Genomic DNA, 18221 nt, shown 5'->3' with positions numbered 1-18221 from the left:
CTTTCCTGCTTGATCTTTGTCCATTCTGCCCATGCTTTCATCTCCCAGAACAACCTCTCTGCAAAGGTCCCCCAGACCCCCTTCAGCTATATGGATTTCTTGCTCTCTTTAAGTTCCCATAATACTGCAATCTACACTTCTCTTATGACACTTAACTCTTCTTGCCTGTGTGAGACCTAGAAGCACAGAACCTTGCCTTGCATGCTAGTTTGAGCTCTTTGAAGTCAAGGACTTAAAATAGCAGGCAATACACTGAAGGAATGTGCAGCCTCTGAGAGGACACATGTCAATAACCAACCCCACTCCTCATCACATTTTCTTGGATGATATCTAGGTGACAAACATTGTACCTTTTCTGTAATGGAAGGTATTTTGGCTTTATGAGGGGCAAGTTTCTTTTTAAAGAGTCACAAACAAACAAATATCAACAATAATCAAACCCCCAAATGAAGGCTATTGATTATCCATAGAGATTTTATTTCCACTTTAGATCCCTGACAGGAGACACAGAGTGCAGAGGCACCTTACAGAGTGGTGAGCTTGTGATATAAGATATACAATATATAGCATTCTCTACATGCAGCATTCATAGGCACAGGAGTATGGTTTCATGAACCCATTAGAAAAGTGGACACTTCCCAACTGTTCTCTTGGGACTCCCTCTCAGGGGCTTCTCTGGACACCTGTCTCTGGTGGAAAAATCCCAGGAGGACTGCCAGTCTGCTGGCAATTGGAAGCACTGAATGCTATAGCTAGAAGGACCCTGAGGGAGATCCAACGCCTTCCTTTTACAGATGGGGAAAATGAGCCCCCAAAGGGAAAGTGATTTGTCAAAAGTTATACAGCCAGTGGGGGACAGAGCTGGGGCTGGAGCTTTGGACTCTTGGCTCTCCGTCTCATTTCACTGCCTTTCACAGGTAAGACTCTGCTGCCCTTTACTCTGGCTCCTGGAAATTGGAGGAGTACATGCCTCTGAACATCCATGCTGGTGGATTCTCTGTAGAGCTCAGATCATGGGCATGCTGGGCAGCCTAGTAGGATGAGGTCACTCCTAATGTCCTTAGCCCATCCTTCTTCCATTTTCCTGCTCAGAAGCACAGCGGGGCACTGCATGGTCCTTCTTTTCTTCCAAGCAATCCAGATGAGTCTCCATGCCTAGGGCTGGGGCTCAAGCAACCTTTTCAGATGATACATTCCAAGGCTAGCAGGTTGCTTCATGCTTGTCTGGAGTACCCCATGTAGTCAGCTGGTATTTGAGAGTAGACATGTGGTCCAAAATGACATGTTCTGAGTTGACAATAGGAATTTAAGAGGATTGGGGAGCCTCCCACTGCTTTTCTCCTCCCCAAGTTATCCAGACATCCCCAGCTTTCTCTTTGTCCCTTGAAGTCCCTTTAACAATACCATAAAGACTAAGGCTTGGAGTACAAGAAGCTTTCGGGAGAGAAATCCCGGGATAAGAGTACTTCAGGGATTTCACTAGGAGAGCAGGGCCTTAGGGTATAATCCCCATCTCCCCAAACCTGAATGGGTTTCTCCTAGAGGAGGAACTAGACTTGTCTGTGCCCAGAGGATAGAGCTAGGAAAATATATGGACTTGGAGTTCAGTTCAATGTAAGGAAATATTTTCTAACAATCAGGTCCAGTTATAGCAACCATGGATTTGATAAGTGAATAGGAGTGAATAAGGCCACTGGGATAAATCAGTCCTGGAGAGTAGTACTAGGACTGGCCCAGACTTCCAGCTCTTTTGTATTGCTGAGGACAGTGAGGACTGGAGAGGGGAAGGGACTTGCCCAGGGCCATAGGCCCAGGTCTTTTGTGTAGAGACTCTCCTCTATACCACTCTGCTGTCTCTCAGGGTCCTGGGGCTGTCCCCAGAGGATGGGAGCAGCATGTTCCATTCCATTTGGTCTGGTGAGTAACATGGAGTGTGCTGTCAGAAGTGTGGGGTCAGCGTTGCTTGGGCTGAGGCAGGGCAGGCAGGCCCTGAGGAGGCCTGTCAGCTCACCGTTCCACCTGGAGCTCCCCCAGACCTTGAGGAGAGCCCATCTGTTTCCACACCCAGTCCACATAGTTGGAGACCTTCGTGTAGACCCCATAGACCTGCTTGCTGCCACATTCTTCAGGGCCTCCCCAGGACACTAGGCCTTGGGCCACCCAAGTCTGGCTGAAGTCATCAAGGATGACAAAGGCCCCACCACTATCTCCAAGGCATGTGTCCTTGCCACCCTCATAGTAGCCGGCACAGAACATGTTCTCTGTGACGCTGTAGTTGCCCAAGCGGGACTCATAGCTGGTTTTGCACTCTGCATGTGGCACCACGGGTAACTTGACATACTGCAAGACATCTGACAAGGTCCGAGTGCCACTGCTGATGATCTCATCCACTGTCACATTAGGATTGGAGATGCCCCAGCCTGCCACCAGGCCTAGCATGTGGGGAGCTGGGCCTTTGGGTTCGGGTCTTGGTAGGCAGATGGGCATGACGTGGGGTCCCAGTGGCACAGGTTCCTGCAGTTGTACCAAAGCTATGTCGTGGTTGTAGTTCTGGATGTTGAAGTCTGGGTGGAGCACCACTTGGGCAGCTGAGCTGTTGACAGCCCCCGATTTGTCCCTCATGTCGTGCAGGCCCAGGTAGACAGTGATGTGCTCCTTGGAGACTGGTGTCACTGTGTTGTCTCTGCGTTGGGAGCGCAGCACATGGGCTGCTGTGAGGATCCAGGACTCAGAGAGCAGGGCCCCACTCCCAAACCACTTGTCATTTGGCACTCTCGAGGTGTCCTCCACCACTATCAGGGCCTGCCATGGGAAAAGGCCGGGCTCGGCATTCCGGCCCCCAATGATCCGCTTGACCAGGTTTGGCAGGGTGCGGGAGGGCTGACCACACACTGTAAGAAGAAGGAGGGAATGGGGACAAGAGACACACTGTGAAAAGGTCATCATGTGAAAAGAGCCACTAAGAGAAATTCACATCTCACCCACTGTAGATTTTGCCACCACAGGACCCTACTCTACATCATGGGCCACACTAGCCTGGAAGATCTCTGTGCTGGGTCATGTTTGGCCTAAGTTTTTCTAGCCTGGCTGAGATATAGTCTGGACCTTCTGTAATCAGGGCCATCTATGGCCCAGACCATTTCATGCATGGACCATCATCATCTTGAACCATTTCTAGCCAGGATCATTTTTGGGCTGGACCATCTTGAGCCTGTCCAGTCTCCAATATGATCACCTCTCCCCCTTTTTTTTTCCTCTAGAAAGGCATCTCATATTCCAGAAGTAGTCCATACTGTGGGCACTTATAAAACTTCTGAAACTAAAAGATGGTCTAGTAAGTCACATGAAACACTGGACTGGGAGCCAAGACACCTGAGGCCGTGACCTGGCTTTTCTCTCCTATGTCCTGTATGACTTTGGCTCAGTAAATTGTCCTCTCTAGATTTTAATTTTTGATTTGCTAAATGAGGCAGTTTAAGATGATCTCCAAGGATCTTTCAAATCCTAAATTCCTTTAATTTTTATTTTATTTTCCCTGGCCACCCCCATTTTATAGGTAAGTAAAACTCTCCAGAGGTTAAGTGACTATCCAAGGTCACATGGCTATTAAGATAAGTAGCAGGAGCTTAACTAGGTTCTACAATCAATGTCTTGTCCTGTATTCCACAATGCCTCATTACATGTAAAGATCACGTGATAGGCCCTCTAACCTTTTCTTCTCTAGCATAAAGACTCAAGCTGAGAATGAATGCCCAGGGCATCTAAGGATAGAGAAAGGTGGCATAATCTACAAGCAATGATGCATGGGCCCTGTTCTGAGCCACCCATCATTGCACCCAGGAACCCTGTATACCTTCAGGGGAAGAAGAAAGGTCTGATCAAACTTCGTTCCTCTGAGTTGTACCCCGAGCATGCACATGCACCACCAGCCTCCTGCAGCCAAACACCTTTGGCTCATGAGCAGAGGGTCTTCAGGATCATGCCCCGCTGGCTAAGAACAAGTTCACATGAACCCTTCCCAGCATGGTTATTAGGCCTGGGAGGTAAGCCTGGTGGGAGCATGGGCCTCTTCTTGGTTGCAAATGGCCAGGATACACTCCTTGGCCCTGGAAACTAGCAACAAAGACTGAAGAGCATTTGAGTGTTCTTGGCACCTTTGGGAAGTCAGGCATTTAGAAACCTAATGCTTTTCAGATGCGCTTCTTCCTGATGCCAAATGCTTCTTATTTGTTCTTGAGTTACCCTGTTGTTCACCCCAGGCCAGATATGAGCTGGCCTGTGCTAACTCTCTGTGGTCTGGCCTTTCACAGTTGAAGGCCAGATTCCCAATTACAAGCAGCAGCCTACAAGGTGACAGCTCAAGGCAGGTCTGTGATGAGCCCTGCACAATGACTCATCTAGTGCCAAAAAGCCCTCATCTGGTAAAAGACATGCCTGTGGCTTAGTTCATGATCACAACAAAACCAGTGCTGAATGGCACTTTTTTCCAACCAAGGTGTCAATGGTATAACCCAAGTCCTAAAATGTCAGAGTTGGGGTAGCTTGGAAAACAGCTAATTTACAGATGGAGAAACCAAGGTTCAGAAAAGGCAAATGACATACTCAAAGTCAGTAGTGCCAGAGCCAGAAGTAGAGCCCATTTTGTATGACTCTAATCAGGGGTGGGCAAACTTTTTGACTCGAGGGCCACAATGGGTTCTTAAACTGGACCGGAGGGCCGGAACAAAAGCATGGATGGAGTGTTTGTGTAAACTAATATAAATTCAAAGTAGAGGAGCGGAGGGGAGAGCAAGAGAACCGGATAGAACAGCCGGATCCGGCCCGCAAGCCGTAGTTTGCCCACGGCTGCGTCTAACTTCATTTTCTCCACAAAGACTGTTTTTCTTCTTGTTATGTTTTTCTGCTTTTAAGAGCTGGATAATGCAACAAGCCATTGATAAGGCTCATGGAAATAGGGTCATTCTTTCAACTGACACTGTTCTATATCTAGTCCTTCCTGGGAGAAAGGAATCTTCTTGAAATATTATAGCCTTGCCCTAGCTGGTTTGGCTCAGTGGATAGAGCATCGGCCTGTGGACTGAAGGGTTCCAGGTTCTATTCTGGTCAAAGGCACATGCCTGGACTGTGGACTCAATCCCCAGGAGATATGCAGAAGGCAGCCGATCAATGATTCTCTCTCATCATTGATGATTCTCTCTTTCTCTCTCCCTTCCTCTCTGAAATCAATAAAAATATATATATATATAAAAAAGAAAAGAAATACTATAGCCTCAGCTGTACTGCAGCTAGACTTGAGCCTTAGAAGACTGGAGGAACTGAGGGAGTGCTTTCAAAACAAAAAATGTGATATTGGGTTCATGAGGATGGCATAAAATATAATCAGAATCAAGAAGTGGTCAGAGCCGAAACCGGTTTGGCTCAGTGGATAGAGCGTTGGCCTGCGGACTGAAGGGTCCCAGGTTTGATTCTGGTCAAGGGCATGTACCTTGGTTGCGGGCACATCCCCAGTAGGAGGTGTGCAGGAGGCAGCTGATCGATGTTTCTCTCTCATCGATGTTTCTAACTCTCTATTCCTCTCCCTCCTCTCTGTAAAATATCAATAAAATATATTAAAAAAAAAAAAAAAAAGAAGTGGTCAGAATGCTGTGTTGACATCGAAAGTCTTGGGTTCACCTTCCAGCTCTGCCCCTAACATTTGTGGGTAGTTTTGGATAAACCATATGCACTGATTCTTAGTTTTTTTCATGTGCAAAATAAGGGGAAAATAATATTTGCTTAGCAGTTTTTGTGAAAAGGTGGATATTATGACACTTGGTGAAATTGTTTTTCTCTATTCTGGCTTGCTTCTGGGTTCAATCTCAGTGTTTTAGGAGGAGAGAATTTATAAATCTCTAGTCTGGTCCAATGATACACCATGGTTCTGCCCAACATCAAGTGTTAAAATAATTTTATGACTCATTGTATCCAATGCTTTGTATAAATATAGAAGATGATGACCATAAAAGTTATAGAATGTCATGGATCACATGGGTTTGCTCCCTCACTTCTGAGGTATGGATTCCTAGTCCCAGATATATTACTTACCAAAGGACATGACAATACCAGAACTAGGATTCAAGCCCCTAACTCCCAGCTCAGGGCCTCTTCTCTTTCCAGAGGTCATAACATGGCTGCCCAGGATGGAGTCCGCCTGCAGTGCTATTTTCTTTGGCCCACATAGTATTTTAACAAAGTAGAGATTTGACCTTCCAGTTTGTCACAGCTCTGTCATTTCCCATTTTCTGTGAGACTTCACCAACAGTGTAAAGTCTTGGGTGTCTTTCTAAGCCTAAGCAAGTTTATGGGGATTAGTAGAGTGTAAATGGGTTGGCCTTTCCCCTTTTTATTTCCTCAAGAATCCTTTCTAAGCATGAAGCCCTCCTAAGTGAAGTCTTCCTAACCAGCCCTCACCCCTCTACTCCCAGACAACCACAGGCACTGACTTCCTCCTTCTCTGGGATCTCATAGCTCCTCAGTGTTGGCCAAAACTGATTCCCAAATGCTGACACTTTCTTCAGTTCTTAAGGCTAATGGTAGACAACTCCGTAGCTTTTCCATTTTAATGTCTATTCTAACATCTAGAAGCCTACTGAGTGATATTGAGGATTACTTAAGTGCAAATAACACTATCTCCATCAAATAATAACACTACCTCCATCTCCCTAACAGTCTGGTTCAGTAAAATACAGATGCTACACAACACTTCACCACACTCTGAAACTCCTACTGCTGGAGGAATGTGCAGACAGAATCAGGACTGCTCCTCAGTGCTGTCTTGAATGGTCTTGTCTTTCAATTACTGCTATTCTTGCTTTTTTTTTTTTTTTTTTTTTTAAATATATTTTATTGATTTTTTACAGAGAGGAAGGAAGAGGGATAGAGAGTTAGAAACATCCATGAGAGAGAAACATCGATCAGCTGCCTCTTGCACACCCCCTACTGGGGATGTGCCCGCAACCAAGTTACGTGCCCTTGACCGGAATCGAACCTGGGACCTTTCAGTCCACAGGCCGACGCTCTATCCACTGAGCCAAACCGGTTTTGGCTATTCTTGCTTTTTTTTAAGCAAACATTTCTGTTGTGAATATTAAATATAATTTTGTGGGTTATTTGTTTAACCCTACATTTAGGGCTATAATTTTCTACTAAATTGGTTGCAATATACTAGTATACATATATACAACATGATTATGATGCAAATCATCTATACTTTTAATGCTAACACAAGTATTCACAAAACATACCCTAAATCCATTGCTGCACATTCACTCCCTGCTACTGCAGTCTTTTTTTCATTTTAAAATGGGTCAGTAGGTGAGCTACAGGGAAGCAGCAGTCAGCAAGACTTGAACACATTGATCTTTGAAATAACTTACTCTATCCTATAGTTATTTGTCTGATATTGTTTGTTTCCTCTACAGCATAGTGAGTGATTGAGGATGGGGTGTCCACTTTTTTGATTTTCCTGACACATACACACTACATAGGCTAAAAAACCTGGTGTGAAGGGAGCAAAACTACAGAGAAAAGAGACAGAAAGGCTCCTGGGCTGATAGAAGATGTGAATTTAGAAATATAGAGGCTAGTTAGAGAAGGTGTGAGGCTGGGTTTATCTGACCTTTGAACCTCTGAAGGTATCTTGAAAAGCAATCAGAGCATCATGCCCTCAACTTTCCCCTCCATTAACAGCCAGAATTCCTGTGGCCATAGGCCTTGAATAGGAGGAAGCAGAGGACTTAGTTTGAGGTACCTGGCAGGCAGGTGGGCTGGCTTTTCCCCAGTACTTCATTCATCCAGACTCCTTGGGCAGAACAGGTATATATACCTGGGAGAATGAGGAAAGATTGAAGAAAGGGGAGAAAATGGTCAATTTAAAGCACATGGAAAATGGATCTTGGTTCTTAATTCCTCTACTGTGGATCATTTGGAGTCTTCCAAATTGTCTTTCTGATGCCATTCCCTCTGAGCCAATTCTCTCTGCAACCTGAAGGCTCTTTCTAAAATAAGGATCTCACCATGTCCCTCCTCTGCTCAATATCACCAATAGCTCCTCATTGCCCTCAAAAACAAATACCACACGCTTCAGCATGGTGTCCAAGGCTCTGTGCAATCTGACTCCCGCCTGTCTGGGGGCTGCTCCCTCCCGGCCCAGCCCTGCCTAGCTCCTGGCAGGCACTTACCATTAGTCACACAGGCCTTGGTTCGCACAGTGCTCTTTGACTTGGTTCACACAGTGCCCTTCCCTTCCTTTTCCACTTAACAAACCCTTTAATGAATCACACTTATGTCTACCATCTCATCTGCATCTTACAGTAGCTCTGTGAGCTCCATCACTGCTCCCTTTTTAAAGTGAAAACTTGGAGGCTCTAAGAAATTAGGAGAATTTTCTTAGTGCTAACCCTAACCCTAACCCCAAGTTTGGCAGAGGCAGAACTGATCAGCCCCATGTCCCTGAGGGTTCTTTCTCTGTGGGAGGCTGTGAATGTGGATGTGTGGATTACCATGTGGCCTAACTCTTGGCGTGCAGGCCTGAGCCAGGGAGAGGCAAGGCATGTCTCCAAATGTTTTTCGTTCCCAATCCTGCCGAATTGTGGCCAACTGATTGACTGTTTCAGCCCCCAACCTAACCCTGAAACCCAGAGGGTGTGTGAGGTGGGAGGGGCTGGTTTAGCAAGCAGGGCTCACCTGTGATATTGTTATACATCTTATAGTAGGGCTGCTGGCAGGAGTATCTGATCTCAGATTTGTATGTGGTCAGGTTGTTCCTTGTAGAGAAGGAAACCAGCCCATGTTCCAGCTCTGCTGGGGCACCACAGTCTGCAACTGAGAGAGAAGAGAGTAAGATCCCTCAGTTATCTGTTGTTCTTCTTCTTGGGGCCATCTGGCATGTTGTGCACTGCACATAGCTTCAGTAAGTCATGTTATAGTCTGAGAATGATGTCCCAGGAGATTGTGGAGGGCACGACCTATGAAATCACCAGTGGCCTTGCTTTTGGGGTCTCTCCCATCTATTGTGTGGTCAACTCACCTAGCCTAATCTCAATTTCAGGGCAAGGACAGGTCTGCTAAGATTTAAGCAGACCCATCTCTTCCCTACCAGGGCTCTTTCCTTGACTTCCAGATCTATTGTACAATCCTCTTAGCCTCTTCTGCCCAAGCTTGAAGCCTGTGGCTCAGCAAGAAATTCTGGCTGAGAAGAACCAAAGAATATTCAATACTTCCAGACCTAACCACATGCTAAGAGCCATTAATGTGCTCATATTGGAGCTCAGCAAATAAATAAATAAATAAATAAATAAATAAATAAATAAATACAAACAGAAAGAAATGCAATAAAGCCCCACCCTGCTGGCTCTCTGTAGATACAAAAGTTAGGAGGTGGCGGTCAGGGTAGACCAACTTTTAGTCTTTACCTGCTTATTTTTTTCCAATTATTGGTGGCTGGACATTGAGGTTGGCTATAGGATAAGACCAAAGATGCCTGCTCCTCAGGGGAGATTTCCAGTCCAACCAGGTCTCAGGCAAGTTTCCAGCAGAGATAAAGTCCATTATGAGTCTGCCAGGAGCCAGGTCAGTGGCTGAGGACCCAAATTATCAATGTTTCTTCATGGGCTTCCATTAGGGGGTGGTGCTCATTCCTAAGGAAATCCTAATCTTAGGTCTAACAACCTCCACCAGAGTTAAAGAATCATAGAGGAATCACAGAAGTTCACAGTTGCAAAGGACTGCTAAGGCAGGTGTCAAGAAGGTCAACTTTACAGATGAGCTCAGAGAAGAGACTTAACTGGTCTAAGGTCACACACTAGTATATTGCAATCAATTTAGCAAGTTATGATCAGGGAACTAGACCTGACCTTAACTCAGTTTTTCTTAACTAAACCAAACTGACAGTTCTGAAGGATCTGTTTGCTAGTTGAAACTGCCTATAATCAGTATTAGCTGGGTAATGATGGATATTGATTGTCAACCTTCTGATAATTTCAAAGGACTGCATTCCAAGGCCCTGGTAGAATTTCCAGAGTTTTTCTCTTTCTGAATTTTACCTGCTCACCTTGGGAAACAGAAAGGGAACAATTTACCCCTGAGATGCTACTCAGATATTGTGACTTTTAAGTTTAGGATTCCAAATTCATCTGTTTGATTGAACAAGGAGTTGTCAAACTTAAAATATAACTAACTCCAATACCCTCCGGGATGGAGCAGAGGATGAAGAATGGGAATAAATGTAGGTCCCTTCTACCCACAAGGATGGCAAAAACCAGGAGAACTGGTTAGTGTTTTGTTCTGGCATCTGCCCCGCCCCCCCCCCCCCACACCCTGGACAAATCATTCCCATTTGTCTTGATCACTCAAAGTAGACACACTCATCTACTCTGTGAGGAGAGCATGTGAAGATCAGCACTAGGATGACAAGAGGGGATAATATTTATTTTGAAAGCTATCAACAGTTTTCAATGCATTTTCCTGCTGAGTCTCAAAGCACATCACATTTTTCTTACTTTTTTTTAGGAAATGCCATTGATTGGTGCCTGGATCTTGGTATGACTCTTGTCTCCCTTAACTTGAATCTAGCAGTTCATTTTTACCTAAGGTATCCTCAAGACCTGATACCTAATTCCAGGTGGAGGAATTCTAGGGTTGGTCTTAGACGTAGTGAGATAGTCAAGCTATGTGACATAGCTAGCACTGGTGAGAAGTTTTCTGGGTGGAGGGCCTGCTTTCAAATCACTCTAGAGAAGTAACTTTGCCCACTTGCTAAAGATGGTCCTACAACCATATAGAGGAGGTGGTACATAGTGGAAAGTGGAAATCACTTCAGCTTGGGTAGAGTGAGCAGGAAAAGGGTATGCCTTCTCCCCAAGGCTATGGTGGCCTGGAGACAACTTCGCTTTTTGAGAGGCCTTGAGCAGCTCTGACTGGTACCATCAAAGATGCTGTATCCAGACTGTGATTCCTTAACTAGTCTGTCTTCTTTGCTTTAGGAAGAGTTTCATCCTTTTCTCTAAAGATTCCTCTGGCCACTTCTACACTCTTCCCCATTCCCTTGGCCTCCCTTTCTCATTCTCTGGAATGGGATGTACCACCCCATGTCTTTCTTGACATGCCATCTTGAGTATACTTTGCCACAATTTGGGGGCTTCTGAGAGAACTCAGAGTTGGCTCAACTCAGGGATGGCCCCCTCCCACTCAGCCTCACCTCCATCTTTCCCCTCCATGGACTTATGCTTCAGCATCACAGACCCCTTCTTGTGCCTCTTTCTCCCCTGCTATTTTCCCCACATGGGAAACCCTGTGTATTCATGTCCTGGCCACTTCAAGGCCTTAAATGTGGCTTTTTCTTGAAAAACTTTTCTTATTCTTCTAACCAAATAGGGCTGATTCCATATTTCTCTTTGCAGAGCCTTTGTTTATTGACTTCTCTCTGATGTATGCATCTTATGTTGCCTGTTATTACAATTATTTGGGCCCATTTCAAACCTTCTGCCTAAATTATAATTTCCTCTATCACACTGAGTACCATATCTATTATACTTTTTGGGCTTAAAAATATTGATTCAATTGTATTTAGTGACCATCCCATGTCCTGTCTTAGGGGCACCCCTGCCCTAGGCTGGCACTGAAGCCTCCAGATAGCTCCTTGTCCACCCTTGCAGGATTCTGCCCTCCTCCAGAGGCCATTTCCTCAACACACTGACTAGTAGTCACAATGCAATAAAAGGCTTCTCTGATACGTGTGTCCAGATTTTTGTTCAGGCTGAAGCAGAGATTTCCAGTATGCTGGCTGCACTCCACAGCCTTTATCACTACTTACAATTGACCCTGGGATTTCCCAGGGCACCTGAGCTGAGGGCTGCTGTTTTCAATGTGATCCCTATCTTTTGCAAAACTTTAATGAGTGAATTTTCAGAAATTCAAAACATGTAAGCCCCAGAAGAAAGAACTCTCGATGATGGAATATTAGCCCTGTGTTAGGTATAGGTGAAAGGGAAGCTTTTAGGCATGAAGATATATCTAGATTCCCTAAAAATCCAGGATATATGAGTTATTCCTAGTTCTACCTACTCATGTTAAGGAAATAACAACAAGTAAAAATATTAAAGTCATAAAGTCACAGGCATTCTGACTCATTTAAATTTGAAGTGTAGAGTGGATTGGAAAACAGGGCCCACTTTGACCTGGTCAACCTAAGGCCATGGGATTGTATATTATTAAATCTTGTGTCTCTAGGACCAAAGTCATTTTTTTTTCCTTTGAGAAGAATATGGTCCACTTAGAGGTGATAAATCTCCCATTGTCTTTTTTATTATTTTCTAGAGTAATGTTTGAATAATGGGTGAACCCTCAAAATGAAAATTGTTTTCATACAGGCAGGAGTTTCAATTCTTTGAGACTGTGTTGCCTTGTTTAGCATCATTTCTGATCCACAATGAAATGGGGAATGGAGTGTTGGCAGGGTGGGGAGGGGTGAAGTAGCTCTGGGACCCAGGGTCTTGTGAGTGATCCATTCCTGGATGTCTGCAATGTGTGGGGTCCCATCATTCACTGGGTCACTTGCTCTGACTTGAGTTCACTCTCCACATCCATTTCAGTTTCTGTCATCATGGTGAGGATCAAAGAGGGATCAGTGGGTCCAGAGAAAGGAAGCAGAGAAAGGAACGGAGAGAGAGAAAGAAGAGAAAGAGAAAAATTAGCAAGCAAAGCAGAAGCAGTTCATGCTGGAAATACAGAAATCACTGCACCAGAATTGATTAAGAATGCACAGTTTAGGTACAGTTAGTGTGAAGGACAGTTTGGGATTGTGGAATTTGTACCATTCAGAGAATTTGCACAGTCATAAATGCTGGCTCATGAGGAGTATAATATTCTGTTCCGGAGTGAACTTTGCATTCACCTGACCTGGATCCTCATTTGACAGATGGCATTCAGAGTGGAACAGTACTTGTCAGGGGTCAGTACAGCAAGGTGGTGGCAGGTCCCATAATTTTTACTTCCTGTTCTGGTGCAGGTTTCTTCACTGCACACACACTTCCTGTCAGTTCCCAACCCCTTTCCTCAAAATCTTTGGGGACTCTCAACTTCTCAGTCTTGTTCAATTTTGTGTCTCCCCTAGGACCTGGCAGATACCTGGGACAGAGAGATGTTCAAGAAATACCTACTCATGAATGAGCAGGGATGTTCCAAGTGTCTAAATAGGGATTCTAATAGCCCAAACCAGGCTGTGCTGGGAGAGCCAGGTCACATTAGGGAGACAAAAAATTCCTCTTTTCTGTGGCACAAAACGACAGGCATTCTTTTGTATACTAACAAAAGTCACATAAAAGAGTACCATCAAATATAATAGGACCTAACTCTACCAACACTTGTGTTACAATAAGAAGTGTGTGTTTCATCAGGGAAGAAAATTATTATCAAAGTTTCCTACAAGTGTAAATGAGAGAAACCAAAACTTTTCCTAGTGAGGGAGTTGGGTAGGGGAACAAATAAGCTTTTATTGAGCTTTTTCTTATTCCTGGTGCTCCCCAGGTCTGATATGTACATTAACACAGCTAGTCCTCAGAACAATCAAGAATGTAGGAAACTGAGGCAAAAAGAGTCTGAGTAAATTGCTTAGGGACCTGCAACTGCTTGAATCTGGATTTGAATCTAGAACTTTCTGACTCCAAAGCCACATTCCATCCTCTACATCCACATCCTCCTTTAGCCCCTCCTTCTCAAAAGCCTCATGCTTGGGTAGAACTCAGCCACAGCACCACACATGAGCCACATGCGGGAGGAGGCGGCAGATGTGTCTGCTGGCATTTAAGTTCCTCCACGTCTGGCTCTTGTCTTTTCCATCTGAGTTCCCTGTAGACCTCTGCCCAGGCATCCAGGAAATGTTGGTTGAAGCCATAAAAAGCATCCCCCCCGTCCCCCCCCCCCCCCCCACACACACACATACTGGGCTCTGATTCCAGCCACATCGTCCTATAAAGAAAGGAAAATTTACAACAAGCACACATTGCTCCAAAGTTCTGCCTGGGATTTGCCTCACGGGAGTCCCAGCCTGACAGTGTCCCATTGGGGCAGTGGGAGTGGATCTGCCAGCCCAATGAATCTGAGCCATTTAGGAGATGGTGGGACAAGGACACCACTCCAAGTTTACATGCAGTCATGAACTAGGGGCAGGCGAGACTAATCCTAATTCTTGACTTCTAACCTCTCTGTTCTAAAGCAAATCCTCCTCCCCTTCCTTCCTGTCTCTTTTCCTCCCTTTTCTGTCACTATAGATAAGTGTCCTAAAATTGTGGTCTTTACAAGTCTTGCATTGAAGTCACATGGGTAGGGGAAGAGGAGGGAGTGGCTGACACTTTGTATTTTTGCAAAGCTTACTAGGTTATTTATATGGAATACATTATGTTAGAACCACCAGGATATATTCTAGAATATTAAAATAGTTCAAACTCTCTATTTTACAGTTAAGGAGGAGGATCCTGTCCATGGTCATGGGGTGGGTTAGGAGCAGAGACAAGGCAAGAACTCTGGGTCCCAAGGTCGTGCAGAACTGTGTCCCCTGCTTCACACACATCCACCGTGTTGACCCCAAAGTCCTAAAGCGTAAGCTGTCTCAGAAGACTTAGTGGATATGGCTGACAGCCACATGGACTGGCAAGGTCACTCGACTCTGGGCACTGAGGCCAAAATAGTTTCCTGAATTAGCTATTTGAAACAGTGAGAGTTTCAAACCTGGAGACATGCTATTCCTGTAGCAAGCTTGGCAACCTGTCTGTAGGCAGAGGTAAAATCCATATTTAGAAAGTAAAGGCCCACAAAAAGTTTCTTTTGTAATCTTATTGTTTTATTGCTAAAAGATACATACTTCTTTTGTCCAACTCTCATGTGTCTGCTGACCTCCTGCCCCCTTTCTTTTAAAGTGCACCTGCCAAGTGGTCCCCCCTGTGTGGTCTCTGTTCGAATCCCACCAGCACTGGGGAGCTCATAGTCTTTATAATAAATGGATTTTGTTTTCTTACTTTTACAAATGGGAATCTCATTACTCCATGAGCCGTCCTTCAGGCACTCGATCTGGAATGTGTCCATCTCCACATTATCCTAGGAAGAAACATGACGAAGATGTGGGGAGAAGGAAAACAGGTGGGGTTGTTGGTGGTTTTTCAGCACAAGCAGCTCAAACTACAAATCTGGGTGTCCTAACCTGTGGTTTTCCAAATATAAGCCTCCAAGAGCAAGCTTAAAGATGAGGAAAAGGTAGATGCTGAGCCCATATTCTCCATTCCTGCCCTGGAGAAAGTCTTAGCGGTACCTATCTGCCACCTCTAAAATGGGTGTGAGAAGGGATTTGGGCAACTGTCTCTGAAGGGAAATCTATACTTTTTACTCCTTTTTCAGAGCAATGGCTTTTGAACCTGAGCAAGCAACAGCATCCTGAAGGCACTTGCACAGATTGCGGGGCCCTGCCCCTAGAGATTCTGATTCAGTGGCTCTGACCTGGGGACCAAGACTTTGCATTTTTAACAAGTGAGTTGACGCTGCAGTGGGGACCCCACTTCAAGAACCATTCCTTCAGAGCACTGGTCCACTAGCTTGGCTCACATAAGACTCACCTGGGTAACGTAACAGAAAACCAATCACTGGGCACTGCCCTAGAGATTCTGCTTTCATTGAGCTCAGGTGGGCCTAGGAGGGGACTTGGTTTTTTAAGTTAAGCAGGTGATTCCGAGGAGAATCATGGTTTCAGAGGGTGGGCGAGTTAGCAATACCTATCTGCCACCTCTAAAATCCCTGTTTTCCATCCCCATTTCCCCCAATAAGCCTCAAATTTGTTAAGGTTGTTTGTCCTGATTGTAGGGATGAGTAGAGCTAGATTTTTGAAATTCAAACCAGCCCACACTCTGGTAAAAGACTTTTGTGCCACTTCCAGAAATGAGAGTCTGGGACACAGGCTTTAAATTTTTAGAAGACTGAGACTTCTGGAGTGCTTTGGAGACTTATGGGGAATCTAGAAATTACTATGGTGGGACCGTCACAAGCTCTGGAAGCCCATCTATTCGGGGAAGCTCTCGAGAGAATTTCTCTAGCTTGGTGGCTCCCACTCCCCAGGCAGGACCATGTACCTTCAGCACTTTGTAGCCTGTGTCACAGCTGATGAGCACCTGGTCTTTGAAGAAATACTTGGCTTGCAAGGGCTCAATTTGCCCTTGGACAGGAGGTTGTAGCCCTGGGCACTCCTTCCCTGGTGAAGGAATGGAAAAATAGCAGGTGAGAAAACAAGGAAAAGTATGGCAGCTAGAGGCCAGTCCCTAGACTGCCAGGCATGATGGAGGTGGAGAAGACACGGGACTGGGTGTTAGGGGCCTGGACCTAATACAACCTGAAGAAGACTTACTGGAACCTGAACAGGTCCTCGGACCTCTCTTTTCTCATTTGTAAAATGAGGTGGTTAGCCAGATGATTTAATCAAAACTCAGGATTGGATAGCATATTAAGTGCCATTGAGTGCAAGCCTAGTCTGATGCTTTCTTACTTTTTAATAACATCTTCCATAGTAGACATCAAACATCTATTTGCATTTCTACAGTGACAGGGGAGCTCCATACTTCCCAAAGCTTCACCTTTCATACTGAATTCATCTGATTAAAGAAATAGTAGTTTCATATGCAACTGAAATTTATACCATTCTAATATTTTCTCATTGGGTGTAGTTTGCCCTCTTGGGGAACTCAGGATGACACCAATGGCTCTTTCTTCCCAAGACCATGCCTCAAAGTGTTGGTCTGTGATCATATGCCTCTGAGCTCTCTTTTCAAAAGGCAAAATCAGACAGGATTCTCAGGCCTAGAGCTATCCCTGAAAATGTTTCCTGGACAAACTCTCTTTTGTTGACATTTGCTTCACTTTTCTCTGCAGAACCGGGCACTAAATTTGATAGTGCAGTACAGGCCAGGATATTGGAGTCTATGAATTGAATTAGTCATGCCCAGCTGTGGTCTTGTCACTGATGTCCACCCTTTTTTTTTCAAGTTATTGCATACACCTTGCATCAAATGGCTCTATCAATATTTGGGCCGGGACTGGCTGCCTAGGGGTATTGGGGAATGAAACCTGTGGGCTTTGCCAGTCCATGGGAAACATAAAGAGCCAAACTGCCGTAATGGAACATTTTGAGCTACAGGCCCACACCAAAATTCCAGCTTCAGACTTAGAGAGGGATGGAGCTGGAAGGGTCCTCTCCAGGCCTAATGAATCACAGTGTGTGTGTGGGGGTGAGGTTCAAAAACCAAGTTCTGTTTTTTTAATCTCTCCATATGATTCTGAAGTACAGTAAGTTCGAACACACCATAAACACCCCATGATCACCCCATTTTATAGAAGAGAAACTGAGTCAGAAGAGAAAATGTGCCTTGGTGTACTCAGTGGCAGAGCTGGTAATCCCACCACAATCTCCAAGGAGTCCCACGCTGGAGCCTCCTCATCCCTCAGCCACTGCTTCATGAGGGCTGAGCACAATGACCAAGTTACCTGCTGCCTTGTACGAGAGCTTCCAGCCCCGGTTCTCGCCTGAATTGTCACTGCGGAACCGGATTGAGACATTGTGGGTCTGGGTATTGATAGGTTCTGGGGATTTCTCTCCACAGAAGGGTCCCAAGACTTTTGGCCCAGCTTCAATCTGTGAGGGACAAGACAAAGAAAAAGGAGGTTCACATCAGAATAGCCGTGGCTGCTTCAGGGGCCACCTTTACACTGTGCCTGGGGTTTTCTGGAAACCTTCATGTGAAACCTATTATTCACTCACGTTTCTAGTGGGTGTTACCATTCACCAGATATTTCCATCTCCAGTCCCACAATTTACAATTTATAATAGCCCTGACAGTGAACTAGGCAGGCTAATAATCCCTACTCAAAGATGAACATATTATGCCTCAGAGGGATAGACCTTGTCCTGTGCAGAGCATAGAAAAGGCCTTTGCTCTCAAGAAACTTGCAGTCTAGTTGGGGGAGGATAATAAATATGTGCTTTTTGTTTCTAACTTATATAGTAAAATCTATGTAACCTATAGAATTCATCATTAATATGATAGATAATAACTCTAAATAGGTGGCCAGGGAAGGCTTCCTTGAGTAGGCGATACTGGATTTGAGACATATAGGATGAATAGGAGCTTTTCATTGGAGGAGGAGGGTAG

The 18221-nt window shown here is 45.0% G+C and overlaps 1 protein-coding gene across 7 annotated transcripts in view; it reads right to left on the bottom strand.

The window, feature by feature from the left end:
- MASP1 (MBL associated serine protease 1) overlaps positions 1-18221 on the bottom strand; it is a gene marked incomplete at its 5' end in the record, with an annotated part of 66114 nt that overhangs the window by 18013 nt on the left and 29880 nt on the right. For 3 of the 7 annotated variants that reach the window (XM_080657926.1, XM_080657928.1, XM_080657927.1), the window contains 5 exons: positions 7790-7864; positions 8725-8862; positions 15051-15129; positions 16152-16270; positions 17557-17704. In XM_080657926.1, coding sequence (XP_080514052.1) covers positions 7790-7864; positions 8725-8862; positions 15051-15129; positions 16152-16270; positions 17557-17704 — 559 coding nt within the window. Of the gene's footprint in view, positions 1-425; positions 2892-7789; positions 7865-8724; positions 8863-10447; positions 12633-15050; positions 15130-16151; positions 16271-17556; positions 17705-18221 lie in introns of those variants that run through there. The other 4 variants (XM_080657929.1, XM_080657924.1, XM_080657925.1 and 1 more) reach the window with 3 other exon arrangements.

Source organism: Plecotus auritus, assembly GCF_963455305.1.
Source record: "Plecotus auritus genome assembly, chromosome: 2".
Lineage (NCBI taxonomy): Eukaryota > Metazoa > Chordata > Mammalia > Chiroptera > Vespertilionidae > Plecotus > Plecotus auritus.
Note: the sequence above shows the minus strand (reverse complement) of the source record. Positions and strands in the feature narration are given on the sequence as shown.